The 25,191-nt window shown below is 37.7% G+C and overlaps 1 protein-coding gene across 1 annotated transcript in view; it reads left to right on the top strand.

The window, feature by feature from the left end:
• The first annotated feature begins 4,604 nt into the window (after positions 1-4,604).
• LOC114296855 (retrovirus-related Pol polyprotein from transposon RE1) overlaps positions 4,605-25,191 on the top strand; it is an 88,686-nt gene continuing 68,099 nt past the window's right edge. Inside the window, exon 1 of the mRNA XM_028241190.2 lies at positions 4,605-5,061. Coding sequence (XP_028096991.2) covers positions 4,767-5,061 — 295 coding nt within the window. The 5' untranslated portion in view covers positions 4,605-4,766. The remainder of the gene's footprint in view (positions 5,062-25,191) is intronic.

The raw sequence follows: 25,191 nt of genomic DNA, 5'->3' as shown, positions 1-25,191 counted from the left end.
CGCTTACGTACATAAGTTTTGGCTTGGAAAATGATGTTATGAATATTCCTGGACATGTATGATTTTTTTTTTTTTTTTTGTATGAATGTGTGAGTTATTATTAATAAAAGTTGTTTTTGTTCTTGTCATTTATGCATAAGCTCACTGGACAAAACTTGACTGTCTGCTTCCACTTCTGACTCTGTTATTAATTAAATATTTTTGTTAATTCTGTCTTTAAGGCCGGGTACTGGCCGGCTATGGTCTAAACTTATAGGGACAGGTTTGGGTCATGATAGAGTGGTATCAGAGCATGAGTTAATAACTCACACACTTGTCCAAATGAGCAATAGATTGTCTAGAAAAGATCTAAGTTGCATTCATGTGATAATTAATTGGTTGAATGCATTATGAATATACTGAAGTGTTCTGAATTATGTGAAGTACTTCTCAGTTGTTCCCTATCTGTATATGTATATTTGTGTGCATCTTCTGTATGTATTATAATGCAAATCTCATCAAATAATGGTAAGAACAAGATCTGACAAAATAGAAGAATATTCTACAACCAGACAAAACTGAATAAAAACATTTATATAGGACATGGCAAAAACACTGAGGCAACAACAACAATGGCAACAACAGTGACAACAACTGTCACCCCCACCTCCGGTACAACCTGTGCAAGACTTGCAAAGCAATGACCGGACAATAGCTCTCACCAAAAAGTTTAAGAAAATGAAACCACCACTATTCCATGAGGGAGTAGATCCATTGAAGGCCAAGGCTTGGGCCCTTGGTATTGAGAAACTGTTTGAAGTTTTTCCATGCCTTGAAGCACAAAAGGTACACTTAGCAACCTTTACACTGGAAGATGAAGCAAGAAGGTGGTGGATGTTGATTCGTGATAACAACAAGGGCATAGACTGGACACGATTTCTTGAGCTCTTTTATGATAAATACTCCGCAATGTGCCCGTGATAGAAAAGTGTCTGAATTTGAAGGGCTTAAACAAAGCAATATGATTGTGGCAAAATACCAGGAAAAGTCTACAGAATTGGCTAGGTTCGCACCGCATATGATCGACACCGACTATAAGAAGGCAAGAAAATTTGAGGGCAGTCTCCACAATGATATTTAAGAAAAAGTGAATGTATTCAAACTGCCTACTTACTTTGATGTGTTAGATTGGGCTTTAATGTCAGAAACTAATATGGCCAATCAAAGTAAACCACCAACTGACCGGAAAAGTAAGAGGCAGGGTTTTTTCTCAAAGAAGGGATCGTCGAAAAAGCGAAATACGGGATCCTCAAGCCCTTTAGGCTCCACCAGAGATACGAAACCAACATGTAATCAGTGTGGTAAGAAACATCATGGGGTTTTTTACCATATTTTTGGGGCTTGTTTTAAATGTCGTAAAATAGGACACATGGCAAGGGATTGTACCCAAACTGAGCAACAAAAAAGTGGAAAACCTATTGTTAGTTCGACTGGATCCATTCCAATGCTAGAAAACACTATAAGGCCTACTACCACTAGAGATACGTTAAGGCAAGGGAGAGTCTTTGCACTCATCCCAAGTGACATACGAAACACAGAGGCCGTTGTCTCATGCATTATCTCTATATGTAATCAAGATGCTTTTGTGTTAATTGATTCTAGATCAACACATTCCTTTGTGTCTTGCATCTAGATTAAATAGACCCCTAGAATCATTACCATATCTATTTTGTGTATTTGCTCCATCTAGGGAATCTATGTTATGTACATCTGAGTATCGTATTTGTGATATGCATATTGGCAGTGCTGCTTTATATGTGGATTTGTTACCCTTGGACATTAGACATTTTGATGTGATTCTGGGTATGTATTGGTTGTCTAAATACTATGCCACCATCGATTATGTAACGAAATGAGTTAGTTTAGACCACCAAGACATGATGAATTTGAGTTTATTGGCAATCGTGTAGTACTCCCACCTTATCTAATTTCAGCAGTGAAAGCATGTAAACTACTTATGAAGGGTGTCAAGGTTACTTATGTATCATATTGACTGAGCAATCTATGAATGTTGAAATAGACAGTAGTCCTGTTGTTAGAGAATTCCGGATGTATTCCCAAATGAATTGCCAAGAAAATTGGTTGACAGAGAAATAGAGTTTACTATTGATGTTGCACTAGGCACCCGGCCTATCTCAAAAACTCTTTACAAAATGTCTACCATTAAAATGAAAGAATTGAAAGAACAGTTGCAAGACTTGCTTGATAAAGGGTTTATCCAACAGAGCACTTTGCCATGGGGTGCACCGATTTTATTTGTAACGAAGAAAGACGAGACTCTATGTTTGTGCATTGACTACCGAGAATTGAACAAGGTAATAATCAAGAACAAATATCCCCTGCCCCGTATTGATGACTTGTTTGATTAGTTGCAGGGATCACAAGTATTCTCAAATATCGATTTGAGATCTGGACACCACCACTTAAAGGTAAAATCAGAGGATGTTGAAAAGACTGCATTTCGAACAAGGTATAGTCACTACGAATTTCTTGTAATGCCATTTGGAGTGACTAATGCACCTGCAGCATTTATGGATCTTATGAATCGAATTTTTAAATCCTACGTTGATGAGTTTGTTGTGGTTTTTATTGATGATATTCTGATATATTCAACAAGTCGAACTGAACATGAACAACATCTGAGAACTGTCTTGCAAACACTTAGAGAAAATAAATTATTTGCTAAACTGAAGAAATTTGAATTTTGGTTAGATGAGGTTGTCTTCTTAGGGCATGTCATCAACAGAGATGGGATTTCTGTAGACCCACAGAAGATAGAGGCAATTGTGAACTGGCCTACACCGACGAATGTAACGGAAGTCCACAGTTTCATGGGCTTAGTTGGGTACTATAGACGGTTTGTGAAAGACTTTTAAAAAATAGTTGTGCCGCTTACCCAACAAACTCGAAAATCGCAACCATTTGAGTGGAATGATGAAAGGGCGTCTGTATTCCAAGAATTGAAGACGAGATTGATTATTGCACCAGTTTTGACATTACCATCAGGTACGGAAAATTTTGTGATATTTAGTGATGCTTCTCACAAGGGTTTGGGTTGTGTATTAATATAGAACGGAAGAGTGATTGCCTATGCCTCTCGACAACTAAGGCCGCATAAGAAGAATTACCCAACACATGACCTAGAATTGGCCGCAGTTGTATTTGCTTTGAAAATTTGGCGGCATTACCTATATGGAGCAAAATGTGAAGTTTATACGGATCACAAAAGTCTAAAGTACTTATTTAGCCAAAAAGAACTGAATATGCAACAAAAAAGATGGTTTGAACTGATAAAAGATTATGATCTCCAGATTCAGTATCACTCAAGTAAAGCCAACACCGTAACTGATGCTTTGAGCAGAAAGTCAACGGGGAACTTGGCTTGTCTGCTCACTGAACAAAATGAGATCTTGCAACACTTTGAGAGATCAGAGATTGAAGTAGTATTACATGAATAGGGCGGATTGATACCCGCCATTTTAACTGAACTGATAATTATTGATGAGATCAAACAGAAACAAAGGGAGGATAAATTCCTAAAGAAACTAATTGATGAATTTGAATCAAATCCGAGATCGGGGTTTAGTGTGGAGAATGAGGTGTTGAAATTCCAAAACAGATTGTATGTTCTGAACATCTCTGATTTAAAGAAGAGAATTATGGATAAAGCCCACAAGTCAATGTTTGCGATGCATCTGGATAACAACAAGATGTATCAGGATTTGAAACAAAGCTATTGGTGGCCAAATATGAAGCGGGAAATTGCAGAATATGTGTCCAAGTGTCTTCAGTGTTAGCAAGTTAAAGCTGAACACCAGAAACTGTACTACAACAAAACTGACTTTTACGGCACCACATCAACGACATACAATAAATGCACGCCGTAGTTTCTCACTTTTATGACTTGCTTTTTTTGCACGTCGTAAATACTTTTCCAACCACGACGTGTTTATTGTGTAGGCTGTGAATGGTAGTAACGATAATTTTTTTACAACTTGCAATGTTTACCGTAAATGATAAAACTTTCTATAACATGCATATGGCATGCGTTAATACTCAACTATACACGACACACATATGCCAGCCATGAAAAGTATTGCACTTTTCACAGTGCACACAACGCCCGCCGTTAAAAGTATTGCACTTTTTATGACGTACAAATCTCCTGCCATTAAAAGTATTGCCTTTGTACGACACACAATGCATGTCCTGAATTGTATGTTCAAAAAAATAAGCGCCAAAATGAAATTTTCTAGCGCCAATTCACCAAAAAAATATATGTATATATATATTAGAAAAAGAACATATACATCTTCAACCCCAACATTAATGAAAGCAATTGATGGAATAAAACTCTCACCACCGATGCTCCTCTATTACCAATCTACATCCTCACCCTTCTTGTCTCTAATTCGTCCCTCACCCCTCAATCTTCCCAGCATTTATCTACTTCACTTCACCCTTTCGAGCCCTAATCTAAGAGAAAATTCCCATTTGAAGAGAAAGAAAAAAAGGCTTTCTCTTTCTCTCTCTCTAACTCTAAACCCATCGTCCCCTCCTTCCTCTTTCTCTCTCTCTCATCTTTCCTCAAAACCCTTCTTAAATCATCTACCTTTATCCTCTCTACCAGGCCCTTCGATTTCCCTCAAAACCCTTCTCTGACCCCAATTTACAACTATTTGAATGTGAAGTCGAAGCCTCGAAAGCGACTCATCAAGAAGAACACGATGGCCGAAAAGGGCACTCTTGATTTTGGAATTGGGAAAGAGGATGATAGGGAAGAATTGAGGGATTTTGTGAGGAAAAAGTCTGAGTACGATGATTCCAGGGATAGAAAGAGGAAGAAGTTTGAGAAAGATGGTATTGGTAGTAGTAGGAAGAGGGAGAAGAAATTGAAGTCGAAGTCGAAGGGGAGAGATGGGTCGAAATTGAAGTTGAAGAAAGCAGGGGATTCAGGTGAACGGTCGAGGGATCAAAATGGTGAAGCAGAGGTTAAGGAGATATGGGATACTATTGCAAGAGGTGATTCTAAGGTACTTCATTTTTCATTTTTTTCTTGAAGTTTTGTTCTTTGTAACAATTGATATTAACTTGTTTGAAAATTGTGTGATTTTGCTTGCTTAGGTTTCTTTTTTAGTACTTAATGTGATATTGTCTTGCTCTGATTCCATTCTGGTTAGTGTAAATTACAAAAATGCAACTCATTTTAATTTTTGATTCGATTGATTGTGGTGATTATTTGGACATTGATTATGTTGAATACATGGTTAATGTGCATGAAGTGTTTATAATCAACATAAATATGATACCTTTTTCCCCTATGGTTTGTATGATTTCAAAACTCTTTTTTTTTCTTTTCTTTTCTTTTTTACTTTACCTTTTGATGAATAACTTGCTCACCCAATGACATTACTTGTTAATGGATTAGGAAGATCAAGATAGTGTTAGAACCCTTGATGATGATAACTTTATAGATGACACTGGTGTTGATTGTGCTGACCGATATGGAAGTGATAATGAGCCACAGTCTCCTGGCGATGCTCCTCAGGCTAGGATTTTATCCTTTTTCAACTTAGGATTTTTTGTAAATTAATTGTTGCAGGTTGGCTGGCCTCATTTAGGGAAGTGTGTTGAGTGATGGAAGACTTATAGATAGGGAGTGAGTGATATAGCGAGCTTTGTGGGTTGTGTGATGTAAGCCCTCAAATGGTTTCCTTATAGTTGAGTATGCAGGTTAATCCGATTTACTGCTGCTCTCTCTTGGATTTGGTTCCAATTTTTGTTTGTAGTTTTCTTGTTAGTTGTTTGCATGTGTGACTTGCCTCTTTCAGGAAGTGTGTTGAGTGATGTGAGCCATAAAGATAGTGAGTGACTGCTATAGTAAGCTTTGAGGGTTAAGTGATGTAAGCCCTTAAATGATTTTCTAATGGTTTGTTCATGTAGGTTCTAAGCTAGTCCTATGTTAGGGATTGAGTGTTGAGATATTGTGAGCCCTTAAATAGGTTGTGATGTTGAGATCCTTTTAATAAGGGCTGAGATATTGTGGGTTGAGTGACTGAGGAGAAAAAGGTGAGTTAAGTTTCATATATAAAGGTGCTGGTGGCAGTGGTAGCTAGTGCTGTCACTAGTTGTTACTGTCATTGGCTACTGCTGATATTGTATGCAAGTGCTACAACTATCTCTGTTTATTAGGAGAACTGAATTAGAGTTTGCAGGCCCTTAGTCTTGGGTTTAGTTCTGGATTGCTACTGGTTTAGCTGCTGCAATTGGGTGATCGTTGTTCTTTCCATTGAAGGCAGTGGTTGAATTGTTTTTTCTTCAATTTGTTGGTTGTCTGGATGGTCATGCTTGTTCTGTGAGTTGTTGTGGCTTGTGTTGCTGTAGATAAGAGGGCTGAGTCTAGCTGATCTGTTTAGACATAGTTGCAGATGCTTCTTGAGGCTAATGCTTCAAAGGTTGCTGGCCTGTGGCTGTCTTGCTATCTTTGTGGTTATGGTGTTTCTGGTTTTTTTTTTTTTTTTTTTCTGATTGGGTTTTACTCTCACATGTGGGTTGTACATGATATATTTGACTGTGAGTAGTTTAGTGTTTGGTTTTTTGTTCTTTTTTGTTTGTCATGTTTCAACAGTTTCTTTTGGTGTCTTTTGAGTCTTGTTTAGTTATTTACTGGTTGTTTTTCTATTTTAGTTGGGTGTTTGTTTGAATCTATTAGGGCATGGGATATACCCCTCGCAGATCCGCCATTGACAAATCAGGGTCTCTCATCTCCCAATCCATTTTTGTCATCAATGAGTGCATTTTCTACAAAAGATCAATGTGATCTGTGGAGTCCCGGGTTCAGGGAAGATTCATCTTTTGATGTTCGACTAGATAACCCTTTCCACGTGTAAGGACTAAAGGAGTTTAGTGGACCTTATAGCACAATGGTTGAAGTGCCATGTTTATGCAGAGATAGTCAGAAATTGGGTGACATTGAGGACATGTTACAAAATTTTATGTGAGACTTTTTGACAGTTTACAGTCACAAGAAAGTCATGAGGTGTGTATCCTTAGCATATTGAAGATAACTTGGAATCTATGGTTTGTTTCATTTTTCTCATTGAGTTGTTATATTGTCATGACCCGAACCCGCCCCTATAGGTTAAGGCCATAACCGACCAGTAATCATGAGATTACCTGCGGCCTCAAACCAAATAAGACAAAACTCATCAGAGTAAAACGGGCCAAACGGAAGCAAATTAAAAACTTTGTCCATAGAGCCGTGCTTATATGCACATCATAACATTCTAGACATACATATGTTAATAACTCACAGCAGAAAGTATAGCAACATAAAGTTCTGCACAGACAGGATCATTCAAAACTGAGTCAACCAAACAAAACTATATACAGATGTACTCAAAAACTTCGCCAACATGACAACATAGAACAAAATGACATAAAGGCGAAGGCAAGTCTCGTGCGTGAGGCGCAAGGGTTGACTCTCAAAAACCTTTGTTGTTCCACACAGATTTCACTGAGGCTGGGTTTGGACTTCTCTCAGCTCACCTACAAACACATGAATGAGCGTGAGCAATAGCCCAGTGAATAATATCAAATAAAGAACATACATTGGAACAATATACATCAAACGGTCTTGAGCCCAATTTGCATTTCTAACAAATACATACATACATACATACATGTAAGTTAAGTAACTGAGGTTCCAAACACATCATACGGCCTCGGGCCCAATTCATTCATGTCCATCGGCCTTCGGCCCAATCGTTTATGTCAATCGGCCTTCGGCCCACATTTATATCAAACGGCCTTCGGCCCACGTTTATGTCAAACGGCCTTCGGCCCACATTTATTACCAAACGGACTTCGGCCCATATACACCTTCGTGTCAAACGGCCTTCGGCCCATATACACTTTCGTGTCAAATTGGCTCATAGGCCTTTCATATCAGATTGGCTCATAGGCCTTTCATATCAAACTGGCTCATAGGCCTTTCTTATCAAACTGGCTGATAGGCCTTTCATATCAAACTGGCTCATAGACCTTTCATATCACATATCAAACTGGCTCATAGGCCTTTCTTATCAAACTGGCTCATAGGCCTTTCATATCAAACTGGCTCATAGGCCTTTCATATCAAACTAGCTCATAGGCCTTTCATATCAAACTGGCTCATAGGCCTTTTATCTCAAACTGGCTCATAGGCCTTTCATATCAAACTGGCTCTTAGGCCTTTCATATCAAACTGGCTCATAGGCCTTTCTTATCAAACTTGTCCACCATTCAATATTAATGAACTTTACAAAACTTACACAGAAGTAAGCAATTGGACAACAATATGTATTTCAAATATTACTTACAGTGATCGGCTTGTGGATTTGCCCTAGAGCTTGACCCTACACATCATATAACACGTATGGGTCACAAATAATTCAATCCGTTCTAAATTCACATTTTCCTCTTTAGGCTTCATTCTTATCTCTTTAACTCAATTACAATGCTCAATGTATGTCTAAGAGTGCTTACAAGTGAAAGGGAACGGAAAAACAGAACACATAATGCATTTTCAAAATTTCAGAAAATAGGGTCCCCGCTCGAGCGTGGACTTCCCAGCTCGAGCGGACCATTAAGGCCTGCAAAAGTACTGGTTGCATGAAAAATAAGCTTGAGCATGGAATAGGGCGCTCGAGCGGAATGGCTGTCTAAGTAGCTACCCCGCTCGAGCGTGAACTCACCCGCTCGAGCGGACACCAAGTTTGCAAAAAGTATTGAGAGCACATTTTTCCCGCTCGAGCGGCCATTACCCCGCTCGAGCGGACATCAAAATTCTGGGTTTTCCAGATTGTGTTCTTAAGCTCAAATTCGACATTCCAACCACATTTCATGCATGCTAAGGCTCAAATTTCACATGTACACATACTAACATGGTACCAATACAAGATTACAACATTAGGAAGCTCAATTTCTTGCATTATCTACATGCATGTCCCAAAATATGTCAAACTCATCACCAACATGCTCAAATTCAAACATTCAAGACTTACACTCCCATGATTTGTACATGCATGTGGGAGATGCTCATCATACTCAATTAAATTCATGTTCTTGATCATCAATCAACTCTAAATTTACAAGATTACTCACCAAGGAGCTTTAATCTCCACAATCTATGGTTGATTCTTGAGTGTGCCTTCAAGATCACCAAGCTTTGAGGCCAAACTTCAATTTTTCTTCACCCTCTCTCCCCCTAGCCGACTCTCCCCTCTTCTTAGTGTTTATGATCAGCCAAATAAAGCCAAGGGAGAGAAATTGGGTGTGTAGTGCTCATGCTAAAGGCCCCTCTTCTTGTAATATTATTTAATATCAAATAATAGAGCACTAACTCGCTAATTTAATCAATTTAATCTGACCCGAATCAATTTCCAATTACATTCCACTGTAGGTTCTAAAAATTACACTAATCACAATGGCGTAATCAATTTCAGGTTCTGTGGCCGATAAGGCCCTCAATTTAATCTCCAAAGCGGAGAAGTCAAACAAATATTCCTACGGTAAACAGATAGAAATTCAAAACCACATGTTTTCACATAATGGTACACAAAATCATATTAAACACATAATCGTACTCACATTAAGGACCGATTAACATATTACGGAATAGGGGTATCACAGTCTTCCCCCCTTTAGGAAGTTTGGTCCTCCAAACTTATTTTACCTTTAGTCAAAAGCAATTGGGAATACCTTTCATTCAATGGTCTCAATTCTTCCGATAGTCATTTGCTCAGTCTCTAAATCAAGCAACACCCCATCCTCAACCAGTCAGAGACTCACCTTTTTCGCCATACAAGGCTTTATATAATGCCATACTGAAACTAGAGCGTAAGTTGTTGTTGTAAGCAGAGTCTGCCAACGATGGGCAGATTTTTTTTTCTGACTTCCCCAAAGATCTAAAGCATGTATTCGGAGCATTTCTCCCAAAATCTCAAAATTTCTTTCTGATCATACCTCAATTTACGGATGAAAAGCAACGCTGATCCACAATTCAGTTCCTCCTTGCCTCTCGAAGGCTTGCCAGAATTCAAACACATTTTAGGATCCCTGTCCAAAACAATAGATACTAGGATTCCATGCAAACAAGCAGACTTATCGATGTAAACAGTGGCTAGTCCATAAGCATCATACAAAAACTCCACAGATAGGAAATGAGCAAACTTAGTGATCCTACATACAATAACCCAAACGGGACTTATACCTTGGGTGTCCAAGGCGGCCCCCACAATAGAATTTGTAGTCACATATTTCTATTTCCATTCCGAAATGGAGAGAGGTCGAAGTAGTTCCGTCAATATCTGTTATTCAACTTTGACTTGTTGGCACTGAAAACATTTAGACACAAATTCAACAATTTCCTTCTTCACAATAGGTCGCCAACATTAGATGTTTCAAATGCCAACTAACTTTACCATAGAAGGTTGGTCTATTTCCTTGTCACAAAAATTCGATTCATTCTCTAACAATCCCATAATCCACAATCCAATTCGGTATTTAGCTCAGTGACTTATCACAGTTATCCAAAATCAATCAAAAGTCTACAGGAATATAAGGTGGATCCAGATACTAATGCTCGAATCAACAAAGGTAGTATCGAAGCAATTACCCATACAACGCACATAGTCTGTGTATCCCCATAATATTGATTGTAAGATATAATAACATCGAAGCAGTCAATTTCTAACACAATACACGCGTTCTCAATTCATTCAACAGGTTACGGTCTACAATTCAGTTCAATATTCAATTCCCCGCTCCATCGAGTCTTTCCACACTATTTCATAGTCGCCAAAGCAGAAGGCAATTCATATATTAATCCCCATGATGTCAAAGTTAATATCAAAATAGTCAGTCACATGTTAGACATAATTTACACATCCTCAGAGCCCCAATCACAGAATATAATGGCACTGAGCAGTTATTCACAAGGCGTACTGAATTCGCACATTTCCGGACAATCAGGGTTTTTCAAAGCTTTTTGGATGTTAATAACACCTACATAATACCAAGGGATGACATTCCGGACAAAACAAAGGAATAATCGTCTCGGAACCAAAGCACACCCGTTCATGACCGTCGGTGGCCGACCCGAGATCAATTAGACAAACCCACCCGTACGAAACCGTCGGTGGCAAAAGATATCCTAACCAAAGGTGCTACATAGGCTTAACGTCCCCTAGCACGAAAGGACGCTCCAAGAACGTCATCAAAACAAACATAATACTATCCACTTTAACCTGATTTCCCAAAATCTAATACACTGAAGCAACCACTCTCCCTTACAAAACATATTCTGATCGGTCAAAGACAAATGTGCAGTACTGCTTATGATCAAATCAATCTGCCGTCATCGGTTCCCATAGCGTCAAACAAACAAAGATGAGACAATACTCCTTGCGACACCCAATCACGGGGTTTGCACAATTCGGTTCATTTTAATACATATGCCCTTAATAGTCGGGGGTTGGTTCTCAACGGTGTTCATAGTTAGATCAATCTGTTGACAGCCCGCAAAAGTTCTTTCAACTAAGTCAAGTATTCCAAACGGATTCAAGTTTTGGGTCTATCAGTTTTTCTGCCGAGAATAATCTGGCTATTTATTCATAAACAATTCTTAATCCCCTTTTAACAAAATCGAATTAGATAGAGGGTCTTATCGGTCGATCCAAGCAAGGGTCTTGTCAGATTTCAAACAAAGGTTCCATCGAATCGAATCAGATAAAAGTTTTCTCAAATGAGGTACATTCGATTCTGTAAGGCTCACTTCGTTTGCTTAGGCACATGGCTGATAGTTTCACAACTGTCCTAAGTTTACCAATTCTCAAGGTCATATCAAAATCATTCCTCTCAACTGTTCATATCAAAGTATTTCAAGTCATGCACAATATGGCATTGTCCACATAAGTTCAGGTGTAGTTGCATATGCACGCAGTTGTTCATATTAGGAGGTATGTATCATAATCGATATAGCAGCTCCCAAATAGGTCTTATATGCAAGCACATGGTGCACAGTAACACATTAAACAAAGTTCATCAGTTGTCCATAAGATAGGGTCTGTTACGCAAAAGTTCCAAATTAATCACAAAACATAGGTTTATGAGTCGAGCCCAGTATAGTCACATAATCCAGTCAATTTCCTACCAATCAAAGTGTATGGTCTCACAATCATAGAATTCATCATTTGGGGTGCTCAACTCGGTCACACAATCACAGAGTCATAATTCCAGTGGTTTAGTCATTGAAGACAGTAACATAATAAATCACCCTAAGCATAGGTGTAGATATACATGTACATGTGCAGAGTTAATCAATATCCCAAAACGTATTTCACGAATTTCCCAAACGGGGCATATACCTCCAATGAATACAGTCTCGATCATATGGGTCTAACCAATCTAGATACACATGCAGCAGATATGGAAAAATATGCCGATCCGAATCAAATATTGTCCCAAGCGAAGATGTACAAACGTACTAATTCAGAATCAATCAACACATAGGCATTCGTTTATAAACAGTATAGATACCTGGGATAACGGTTGCAGTATTCTGAGTGCTTTCTGGGACGAGTGCAATTACTCTATCTTGATTAGCAATTCCCACCATTGGTACGAATTCAACTGAGGCAGAAGATTTACTCACATTTGTTCAATTCGAGGACAATTCCTTACCGTATGGTCCATTTTACCACATCTATAACGAGCCCCAGAAAACTGATAACAAACTCCTCGGTGTTTCTTACACTGGTGGTGGCAAAGGTTCTTGCCGTAGCGGCAACTGACGCTGTTGTCTTAGGATCTCTGCCATTTCTTGTACTACTCTTTCCGGACTATCAAGTCGAGCTGTGGAAGAACCTTCCAACCCGTACGCCCTTAATTTACCCATACTCTACACAAATTCTTATCAAACCTTGCCAAATACTGGGATGCCCAATACGAAAATAAACACAAATACACATGGGTACATTCGCACATAGACACATTGTTATATTCTCATTTCACATATCGTACGTAATTAATCACATACGTAACAGATAATTGCATACTTATCAAATATCGCATGCTGAACATTTACTAAGTAATTATATACTCGAATCATGTTCATGTATGTGCATTATAACAAAACGAACTTGTTGTACACATTAGTGTAACAATTCATATCTCATATGATCACATGTTCTCAACATTTGATTAAACTTGCATTATATATTATACAAAAGGTTCACAGGTATGCATGTACTAGAGGGCATACCTTTTTCAAATAATTTGCAATGCAAGCAAATCGCAAACTTATAACATAGAACAGTTCACATTTAAACATTTAAGCGTATTCTTGATGCTCTCAAGTTCATACTTATCACATGAATACATCCTAGATCTTATCTAGACGCTTATTGCTCTTTTTGGACAAGTTTGTGAGTTATTAACTCGTGCTCTGATACCACTCTGTCATGACCCGAACCCGTCCCTATGGGTTAAGGCCATAACCGGCCAGTAATCACGAGATTACCTACGGTCTCAAACCAAATAAGACAAAACTCATCAGAGTAAAAGGGTCCAAACGGAAGCAAATTAAAAACTTTGTCCATAGAGCCGTGCTTATATGCACATCATAACATTCCAGACATACATATGTTACTAACTCACAGCAGAAAGTATAGCAACATAAAGTTCTGCACAGACAGGATCATTCAAAACTGAGTCAACCAAACAAAACTATATACAGATGTACTCAAAAACTTCGCCAACATGACAACATAGAACAAAATGACATAAAGGCGAAGGCAAGTCTCGTGCGTGAGACGCAAGGGCTGACTCTCAAAAACCTTTGTTGTTCCACACAGATTTCACTGAGGCTGGGTTTGGACTTCTCTCGGCTCACCTACAAACACATGAATGAGCGTGAGCGATAGCCCAGTGAATAATATCAAATAAAGAACATACATTGGAACAATATACATCAAACGGCCTTGGGTCCAATTTGCATTTCTAACTAATACATATATACATACATACATGTAAGTTAAGTAACTGAGGTTCCAAACACATCATACGGCCTCAGGCCCAATTCATTCATGCCCATCGGCCTTCGGCCCAATCGTTTATGTCAATCGGCCTTCGACCCACATTTATATCAAACGGCCTTCGGCCAACGTTTATGTCAAACGGCCTTCGGCCCACGTTTATTACCAAATGGCCTTCAGCCCATATACACCTTCGTGTCAAACGGCCTTTGGCCTATATACACTTTCGTATCAAACTGGCTCATAGGCCTTTCATATCATACTGGCTCATTGGCCTTTCATATCAAACTGGCTCATAGTCCTTTCTTATCAAACTGGCTCATAGGCCTTTCATATGAAACTGGCTCATAGGCCTTTCTTATCAAACTGGCTCATAGGCCTTTCAAACTGGCTCATAGGCCTTTCTTATCAAACTGGCTCATAGGCCTTTCATATCAAACTAGCTCATAGACCTTTCATATCACATATCAAACTGGCTCATAGGCCTTTCTTATCAAACTGGCTCGTAGGCCTTTCATATCAAACTAGCTCGTAGGTCTTTCGTATCAAACTGGCTCGTAGGCCTTTCATATCAAACTGGCTCATAGGCCTTTCCTATCAAACTTGTCCACCATTCAATATTAATGAACTTTACAAAACTTACACAGAAGTAAGCAATTGGACAACAATATGTATTTTAGATATTACTCATAGTGATCGGCTTGTGGATTTGCCCTGGAGCTTGACCCTACACATCACATAACACGTATGGGTCACAAATAATTCAATCCGTTCTAAATTCACATTTTCCTCTTTAGGCTTCATTCTTATCTCTTTAACTCAATTACAATGCTCAATGTATGCCTAAGAGTGCTTACAAGTGAAAGGGAACGAAAAAACAGAACACATAATACATTTTCAAAATTTCAGAAAACAGGGTCCCCGCTCGAGCGTGGAATAGGGCGCTCGAGCGGAATGCCTGTCTAAGTAGCTACCCCGCTCGAGCGTGAATTCACCCGCTCGAGCAGACACCAAGTCTGCAAAAAGTATTGAGAGCACGTTTTTCCTGCTCGAGCGGCCATTACCCCGCTCGAGCGAACATCAAAATTCTGGGTTTTCCAGATTGTGTTCTTGAGCTCAAATTCGACATTCCAACCACATTTCATGCATGCTAAGGCTCAAATTTCACATATACACATACTAACATGGTACTAATACAAGATTACAACATTAGGAAGCTCAATTTCTTGCATTATCTACATACATGTCCCAAAATATGTCAAACTCATCACCAACATGCTCAAATTCAAACATTCAAGACTTACACTCCCATGATTTGTACATGCATGTGGGAGATGCTCATCATACTCAATTAAATTCATGTTCTTGATCATCAATCAACTCTAAATTTACAAGATTACTCACCAAGGAGCTTTAATCTCCACAATCTATGGTTGATTCTTGAGTGTGCCTTCAAGATCACCAAGCTTTGAGGCCAAACTTCAATTTTTCTTCACCCTCTCTCCCCCTAGCCGACTCTCCCCTCTTCTTAGTGTTTATGATCAGCCAAATAAAGCCAAGGGAGAGAAATTGGGTGTGTAGTGCTCATGCTAAAGGCCCCTCTTCTTGTAATATTACTTAATATCAAATAATAGAGCACTAACTCGCTAATTTAATCAATTTAATCTGACCCGAATCAATTTCCAATTAAATTCCACCGTAGGTTCTAAAAATTACACTAATCACAATGGCGTAATCAATTTCAGGTTCTGTGGCCGATAAGGCCCTCAATTTAATCTCCAAAGCGGAGAAATCAAACAGATATTCCTACGATGAGCAGATAGAAATTCAAAACCACATGTTTTCACATAATGGTACACAAAATCATATTAAACACATAATCATACTGACATTAAGGACCGATTAACATATTACGGAACAGGGGTATCACATATATCATAGGTCACTTATTGGTCGATTAGAATAAGTAGATCCCAAGAAGATGAAATATGAGGAGAAGCTAGCATTCTGGATCAACATTCACAATGCGTTGGTGATGCATGTATTGAATCTCATCAATTGAAATACAAATTTTACAATATAATCTACTATGTACAGTTCTTCTCTACTTTATCCATGATATAATGAATTCAGCTTTCTAAACAGGCATTTTTGGCTTATGGGATTCCACATAACAACATAAAAGTCTTGTTGGTTTCGCTTGTACGAAATTTCAGTTTGGATTTCATTTTCTTACAATTTTATTTAATCCAAGTTGCCTACAATGTTAGAGGTCATGTGGTAAGTACAGATACAATACAGAATTCTATCCTTGGATGCTGCATGTCTCGTCCTGGGCAGGTATATCCCTTGCTATGGGTTTTGTTTTGAAGCTTTTTTCCTTTCTTGAAGTCCTTGGTGTTCATTTTGTTATAGTCTTTGAAGTTAAGCTTTTACTTCTCATATCATTTCTATATAAGAAGTAAAAGCTTTTACTACATTAGGTCAAGAGTGTTATACAATATTAAGATTTCTATTAGATTGAAGGGACAGTTTTGTGGGACTGTTACTAGGCTTGTTGTGATGTCTATTGTATTGAATATTGGCAGTAAGAAATAACATGTTTAGTAAACGAAATAAGTTGAAATGAGAATGTTGGGATGGATGAGTGGTGTGACAAGAAATGATTCTGTTAGGAAGAAGTTAGGAATGGCACCAATTGAAGGTAGGATGAGCAAAAATCATTTGATATGATATGATTTTATGTATCGTGGGCCAATTAATGTGCTTGAGAAAAGGAGCGTTTTGATACACGTAGACAGTGATAAAAGAAATAGAGGAAGGTGAAGAACTTAGGCTTAGGCGATAAGAAAGGGCATGACTATCTTAATTTAACTAAGGATATGACTAAATAAAGCCAATTGAAGGAAATGGATCCATGTAACCGATTCCAAGTAATTAAGACAAGTAATTGTTGAACATCTTTCATAGAGGCATCTCTTTGTGGTGTACACAATATGTATCAAGAGAATTTAAAAAATAAAATAAAATCTAATGGGTACATGTGAGGATCTTTTTGTAGACATCCCCCTTCCAAATTTTCCATAAAAAAAAATAAAAAATAAAAAACCTCCTGAATTTTGAAGTAATTTCATACAACCAATCATGTGTTTGAACTTTAGTAGCACTCCATTTATATGTGATGCAGATAGATTAGATTGCTATTTATATGGGAACACAACATCTAGTTATACTATGTTCTTATTATCATTTTGAAATAGTGATCTTTTGTTCATGTTCAGATTCGTATTTACACACCCAAGAGAGTATTTCAAGAGCTGGAAGTTGCAAAAGAAAAGTACATTTGGGATACTTTTGGCATAAGACCATAAAATTCGTTTACCAAAAACCGTGGAGTCTGCTAAAGATTCAGGGTTATGCCCAGTTGGTTTGTTAGAGATGATCCAACAGTGTGTGCCTGAATCTGTAAGAAAGAGTATTAAGAAATATCAGGCTGGGAAGTCGTGGAAGAGCATCGAATGGATTCCTTACAATTTTGTTTTCCGATATCTCATATCAAAAGAGCTGGTGATGTGATTGCTTGCACTGGTAAATTCCGATACTAGTGAGCTCCATAACATTGTTCATTTGTTTTCTTTGGAAAAAAAAAAACACTGGGAGAGTTTTAGTTCCTTTTGTACAAATGAATTAGAATAGGGAAAGGTGGAAATGGGAGGATTGTATGTCTTGGATTACATAGATAAGTTTTGGATATTCAGAACTTATGGATTTTTTATTTTTTATTTTTTGGATGTTTGAAACAATATTTTGGAGATTGATTGATATATATATATATATATATATATTTGTAAAGCTTGTTTGTAATGTTTTCTTATATTGTACAGGTGAAATAAAACCTGCTGATTTTTTATTTTATTTTTAAAATATAAATATTCTACAACATGCAAAAAATGCTGTGAAACTTGAGCTATCTACGGCAAGCAAAATAGGTCATTGTATTAAATATTCAACGACTAGAACGTCGTGGTTTGTCCCTTTAATTAACGACGTGTAAAAGTAGTCGTAGAAAAAGTAAAAATGACGCACAAAATCTGCTGTTAAATAGTTTTTAACGGTGTACTATGGCATGCCGTTGAAAGTGAATGACTTTTCATGACTGGTCATAATATGACATTACGTTGCACGTCGTAGAAGGGTTTTTACGACGTGCAATGTGCACCATAAAAATCCTTTTTTGTTGTAGTGCCAACAGGTCTACTTCAACCTCTCCCCATTCCGGAATGGAAATGGGAACACATAACCATGGACTTTATTATCGGACTACCTCGAACTCCGAGAGGTATGAATTCTATTTGGGTTATAGTTGATAGACTGACTAAATCTGCACATTTTCTTCTTGTTTGAACCACTTATGATGCATATACATTTGCTGCAATTTATATTGTGAAATTGTTTGTTTACAGGGAGTACTAGTGTCTATTATGTCGGATAGAGATCCGAAATTTGTGTCTAGAATTTGGAGAAGCCTACAGAGAGCAATGGAAACGAAATTGAGACTTAGCACCGCGTTCCATCCACAAACTGATGGGCAATCGGAACGGATTATACATACTTCGGAAGATATGCTCCGAACGTATACCTTAGATTTTCAGGGGAGTTGGGAAGATAATTTACTATTGGCAAAATTTGCATATAATAATAACTACCACCCCAACATTAGCATGGCACCGTATGAATCCTTATATGGCAGAAAATGTAGATCACCAGTTAGCTGGACAGAATTCGGGGATAGCGACTTGCTTGGGCTTGAAATTGTGCAATCTACCACTGAAAAGATCATGGTTATTCAGCAAAGGCTTAAGATAGCTCAGAGCCGACAAAAGAGTTATGAGGATGTTAGAAAAAGCCCTCTTGAATATAAGGTTGATGATCACGTGTTTATCAGTGTAATTCGAATAAAAGGCCAATCGAGATTCCATAAAAGAGTAAGTTGTCACCCTGTTATATTAGGCCATTTCAAATTCTAGAGAGACTTGGCCCAGTTGCCTATAAAGTTGCTTTACCGCCAGGTATAGAACACATGCACAACGTGTTCTACATGTCAATGTTGAGGGGCTACCTCCGAGAGCCATATCGTGTCTATCACCGGATAGCACTTAATAAAAATATGAAATATGAAGAATGGCCAAAATTGATCATTGATCGACAAGTGAAACAACTGAGAAACAAAACCATTCCAATGGTGAAAGTGGAATGGAGAGAGCATTATAGAAGGGAATGCTACATGGGAAAAAGAAGATAAAATGCATCAACACTACCTAAATCTGTTTCCAACGGAAGGTAATATAAGTTTAGAGGATCAAACTTCCTAAGGGGGGAAGAATGTGACAGCCCCGTTCTGTGATACGTTGTTAATCTTTAATTATCTTTGTAATTATGTGCTTAATGTGATTTGGATGCTAATCATGTGATTATATGTGTTTTTGAATTCATGTCTATCAATCATAGAGATATATGTTCTATATTCTGCTATAATCTGAAATTGAGGGTCATAGAGGCCTCAGAAATTGAAATTGACTGTATCATTGTGATTAACATAATTTTTAGAGCCTACAGTTAAATTTAATTAAAATTTGATTCAAATCAAATTAATTAGATTAAATTGATTACAATAAGTGTAATTGATTAACCTTAATCAAGTTTGATTAGTCTAAGCTAATTACCTTATATAAATAAGATGAGATGGTGATTAAGCTCATATATTTGAGCTCTTCTTCAACAATTTGGCTGAGGTTAAACATTATAGAGAGAGTGTGTGTGATTATAAGAGAGTGGAGACTCAAATTTGAAGACTTGAACTAAAAACTTGGAGATTTGAAGAGCTAGGCTCAAGAACTAGCTTAATTTGGAATAATTTAAGGCTCTAGGTGAGCAATTGAACCTTGGATTGTGAATTAAAATCTTATAGCTTGTGAATTCAAGAAAACTTTGTAATTTAGTGCAAGAAATGAGCATAGCATGAAGAATTAGTGTTAAATCATACATGCATGCAAGAAATTGTGAAGGCTCATGCTTTTGAACATAATTTATGATGTTTCAGTTTGAATTCAAAGTCATATTGCACATGCATGCATGAATTGTCATGTTTTAAAGGTTCAATTTTAAGTCTTGAAGCTTGTGAATGCAAGATATAAAATATGGATTTTACGAACATAAAGTTTAAGGTTTGAATTTTGTTGAATTCATGGAGTTTTGAACAATGGGTTCAAGTTAACTTCAAATATATGTATTTGGGAGTGTTCTTGCATAATTGAGTGAGTCATGCATGAATTTGAAGCCTTGGATATGTGTTCGAAGCTCAAAACAGAATTCTGGAAATTCTAGAGATTCAACAGACTGCTCGAGCGACCAAAAGGTGGCTCGAGCACACATATCGAGCATCCAATAGTTTTACAGACATTGGAGGTTGGCTCGAGCGACCACCCTTTATTTTCAATCTTGGCTCGAGCAACTAAGAAGTTGGCTCGAGCATAAAATGAAAGCATCCAGTACTTTTGCAGATTGAAGGGTTCACTTGAGCGACCAATGTTACGCTCGAGCGAAGTATCCTGTTTTAGAAAACTTTGAAACATTGTGTTATGTTTCAATTTCTGTTCTACTTCATTTCTGAGCATTCTTAGGCACACATTGAGCATCCTAAATGAACTAAAGAGTTAGAAAGAAGCCTAAGAAAGATAAACAAATTAAAAAACGGATTGAATTGTATTGAGACCTAATTTCTATATGTGTTACGAATTTTGTAGGGTCAACTCTAAGGACAAATCAGCCAACTTAACACTGTGAGTAATAGCTTAGTAAAGATATTTTCATGTATATTAATTTCTGAATACTAACTACGTGTAAGTTTTCTAGACTTGTGAATTTATATTATGAGAGTATTCTATCTGTCTGCTTCGCAAAAGAATCTGTAAAGTGATTGATAAGTACGAATACAAAATGGGCCCAAGGTCGTTTGGTATGTTTGATGAGAATATGAAAATGGGCCTAAGGTCGTTTGGTATATTCAACAAGGACACAGAATGGGCCTAAGGCCATTTAGAATGTTTGACAAGATAGACCTAAGGTCATCTTATATATGAATTGGACCGAAAGTCGTTTTGTATGTTTGTTAAATGGACCAAAGGTCATTTTGAATAAGGAATTGATTGGACCAAAGGTCATTTTGAGTATGAATACGAATGTGAACATGATCATGATTATCAAAATAACCATGGAATTTAATAGACCAAAGGACATTTTGAGTATGAATACAAATGTGAACTTGATAATGACTATAAATGTGCACATGAATATGAATTTGGACATGATGGACCTGGGGTCGTTTGTACATGTGTTTTGACGGACCAGATGGTCATTTATGTATAGATCCATTAGACCTCAGGTCAGTTTATGAATAAATGTTTGGACCTAATGTTGTTTTGCCCCTTTAATATGCCTTGAGCATAATAGAATAGACCTGAGGTCGTTTTGTTTTGATAATAATCTACATGTACTACTCATGAGTATGATTTACCTATTTAAGAGCCTCATTCATATAACCTCTTTACTCTAGTATTATTCACTGGGCGTTAGCTCAATCTTTATCTATATGTATGTAGGTGAGCAGCGGGATGTCCAGCCCCAACCCTAATGATCTTGTGAAAGAACCAAGTTTTGTGAAGTCAATCCGGGATGCCTCACGAAAGAGGCTCTGTTTTTAATCTTTTGTTTTGTCCTTGGGTTACTTTTGTTGGTCATGTGTGACCGCTTACATATATAAGTTTTGGCTTGGAAGATTATGCTACGAATGTTCCTAGAGATATATGATTTTATTTTTATTTTTTTTTTTGGTATGAATGCGAGTTATTATTAATGAGTAAAAAGTTGTTTATGTTCCATGCCATTATGCACAAGCTCATTGGACAAAACCTTACAGTCTGCTTTAGCTTCTGGTCCCGTTATTAATTAAATATTTTTGTTAATTCTGTCTTTGAGGCCGGGTAATCCGGGATTACTAGCCAGTTACGGTCTAAACCTACAGGGGCGGGTTTGGGTTGTGACACTTAGAGTTGTTGAAGGGTGGGTAAATTTCATGGCTAAGGTAATAAATGGGGGTGGGTATGGTGTTTGGCTCTCAAACTCACTCAAAAGACTAAAAATTCTTAACCCCTTTCAAGAGAGGGGGAGAGGCTCTATTTATAGAGCTGGGCGGAGGTTTTGGAACCCTTCTAGGGTTTCATTGCTTCTCCCTCCGCCGTTCCCTCCAAAAATGCACCAAGATTGAGTTTCTAAAATAATTCTATCACGCTTTGACGAGCACACACGCAACGATTGTGCATATGCACGAATAACGTGCGCACTCACATCTAATGTGCGCATGTGTGTCTTGACTTGGTACACGTGCCATGCATACATGCGCAAGTGCGAGGTCCCATGCCCTTGGCTTGCTTGCGGCACAAGTAAGCCCGAGTTGTATTCTGACCAATGTTTTTTATAAAACCGGTTACTAATTTTGAAAAATATGTTTGAGCATAACACAATCGGGCTTATCTCTCTTTTTGGAGGTTAAAAGGTTGGTTTTTGGCTAAAAACTGACTCAGGGGTAAAATGGTCATTTTTGCAAAAAGTTGATTTTTGGCCAAAACAGGTTTGCACAACAACTCCAAACATCTTTTTGGCCAAAACAGGTTTGCACAACAACTCCAAACATCTTTATCATTCTAAAGATGAAGTAATTTATCATTTCGCCATTGGAAGGCTTGCAAGCGCCCAAAGTCTTAGGGTTAGTCAAAATGGAGTGTCTACAGTTGCCCCTCTTTGACAGAGCTTAAACAATCATGAAGTGATGAGAATGGAACGTCAAAGATCTGAGACCATCCCAGTTGACATGACCCTAAGGCTTAAGGCAGTGCCATTCATTCATGTAAGTTATCGAACCCACAGGTTGCCTACATATCCTTGTTTGCAAGGAATTAGATTAGTGTAGTTGGGGGGCGATGGTGTAACAATTCATACGTGAGTGAGTGTGTGCAACAAGTACTCAAGCAATCATCCAAGAATGCATTAAGAAGAGGCAAGGGGGTGATACCTGCCGTACTCACCTTGTCGTTCTTATGCTAAGTTCCTTTCTATTCTTTTCCAAGTTCTGCCAATCCTACAAAATTTTCCAAGGAGAGCTATTCCAGATAATACACACCGCAATGTAGTTAGAATGATACCATTAGGATCAGTCAAAATGGGGTGTCTACACCTCTCTTTATGGTTCAAATATAGCTAGAAAATTCTCATGTGATTTTGAAAAAAAAAATACTTCATGAATATTGTGATTATTGGAGCAAGTGAAATCCACAATTTTATGTGAGAACATGAAAAAATAACGGAGGGCATAGTGTTTGAACTGCAGAGTACGCCATTCTCATCGGAGATTGAGAACGTGCCACATCCCGCAGGTTTTAACCAACCAAAATTTTCTATCTACAACGGGAAGTCAAATCCTTACATGCATCTTTGCCACTTTCGACAAGTCATGGCCATTCATAGGAGGAACGATGCCTTGATGTGCATCTTGTTTCCGTCAAATCTAGGGGATTTGGGCTTCACTTGTTTCAAAAAGTTGCCCGTAGGCAGCATTGCTTCTTAAGCGCAACTTGCAGAGATGTTTATTACCAGATTCAAAACAAACACCAAGACACCCAAGGAGGTTGATCACTTGCTGGTCATTAACATGGTGAGCATGAGTCTTTGAAGTCATTCAACGATATGTATTATGAGGCATTTAATGAGATTGGAGAATGTCTTTCAGACATTATTATTGTTCGTATAAGCACGGTTTACTAGTCGGGCGTAGACTACGAGACTTGCTATCCATGGTTCCACCCTTGACCGTAGAGGCTTTGATGGAAAAGGTTAACCAACACATTAAGGTGGAGGGAGATGTTGCTCGAGCAAAGGAGAAACCAGGCACAGTTGTGGCGAACAAAAAGGCTACTGCTAAAATCAATACGGTTAGAAAGAATGGGAAGCAATGCGGTAATTACAATAAGAACCATAATAACAACCAAGGTGATCTCTCTTTGAACGATGAAGAGGTGAAAGCAAGGAAATTGAAAGTTCATACTACCATCACTACGGTATTCAAGAGTCTTATCTACTGTATCCTTAACGAGATATGAAACGAGCCATATGTTAGATAGCCAGCCAAATTAGGAGAAGTGCAAAGCGGTTATGACGAAAAGTACTATTGCATTTATCATGATGAATGGAAGTACCAGACTGAGGATTGTGTGCCGCTTAAACACCACTTGGAAGTATTGGCGGTGCCAGGACACTTACACTGTTACATCGAAGGTGGAGCAAGGGCAACAAGCCAAAATGTTTTGTGCAATTTTTTATAAGCTGGTGAACAAAAAGCAAAAGCACTTATTTCTAGTTTCAAAATAATCAATTTTTTAAAACTTATTTCTATATAATAACCGTAAGTAGAAATTGCAACAAATAATTTTATATATATTTTTAAAGAAAAATTTGATAATACACACCTCCTTTTGGGGTGTGTATCATATGTCGCAATTACGACGTTTGTAATATTTTATTATTATAACTCATTATGATGTTAGTTACAACATTATATTATTTATATATTATATTTAATTTACGATCATAGTTGATTGGACTTTATTATTGTACTTATATCAATAAAAATAAAAATAAAAAATCCTACAAAAATGCCGTTCAAAACAAAAGATTAGGTGCTGTAGTGATCCATTCCTATTTGATGTGATGAATCAATACATAATTCCAAATAAATGAAAATGGGATGAAATTGATGTTCGATCAAATGATCTCACACATTTCAATGGTTGATGCACGCCGCAATGCTTTGCGACATCGTGTTGAATCCAATATTTATACTAAATTTTATGGCTATTTAAATTCTCTCGACAAACAAGTAGGCATATAGGTTTGTCGTGTGGGCATATCTTGTAGTGTGTTGTACACATTGGGGATTTGTAATGCTAGCCATGCATCCAAATATTCA

This window comes from Camellia sinensis, chromosome 13 (assembly GCF_055761805.1).
Source record: "Camellia sinensis isolate YWXY chromosome 13, ASM5576180v1, whole genome shotgun sequence".
Lineage (NCBI taxonomy): Eukaryota > Viridiplantae > Streptophyta > Magnoliopsida > Ericales > Theaceae > Camellia > Camellia sinensis.
This window is presented reverse-complemented; position numbering and strand designations above follow the sequence as displayed.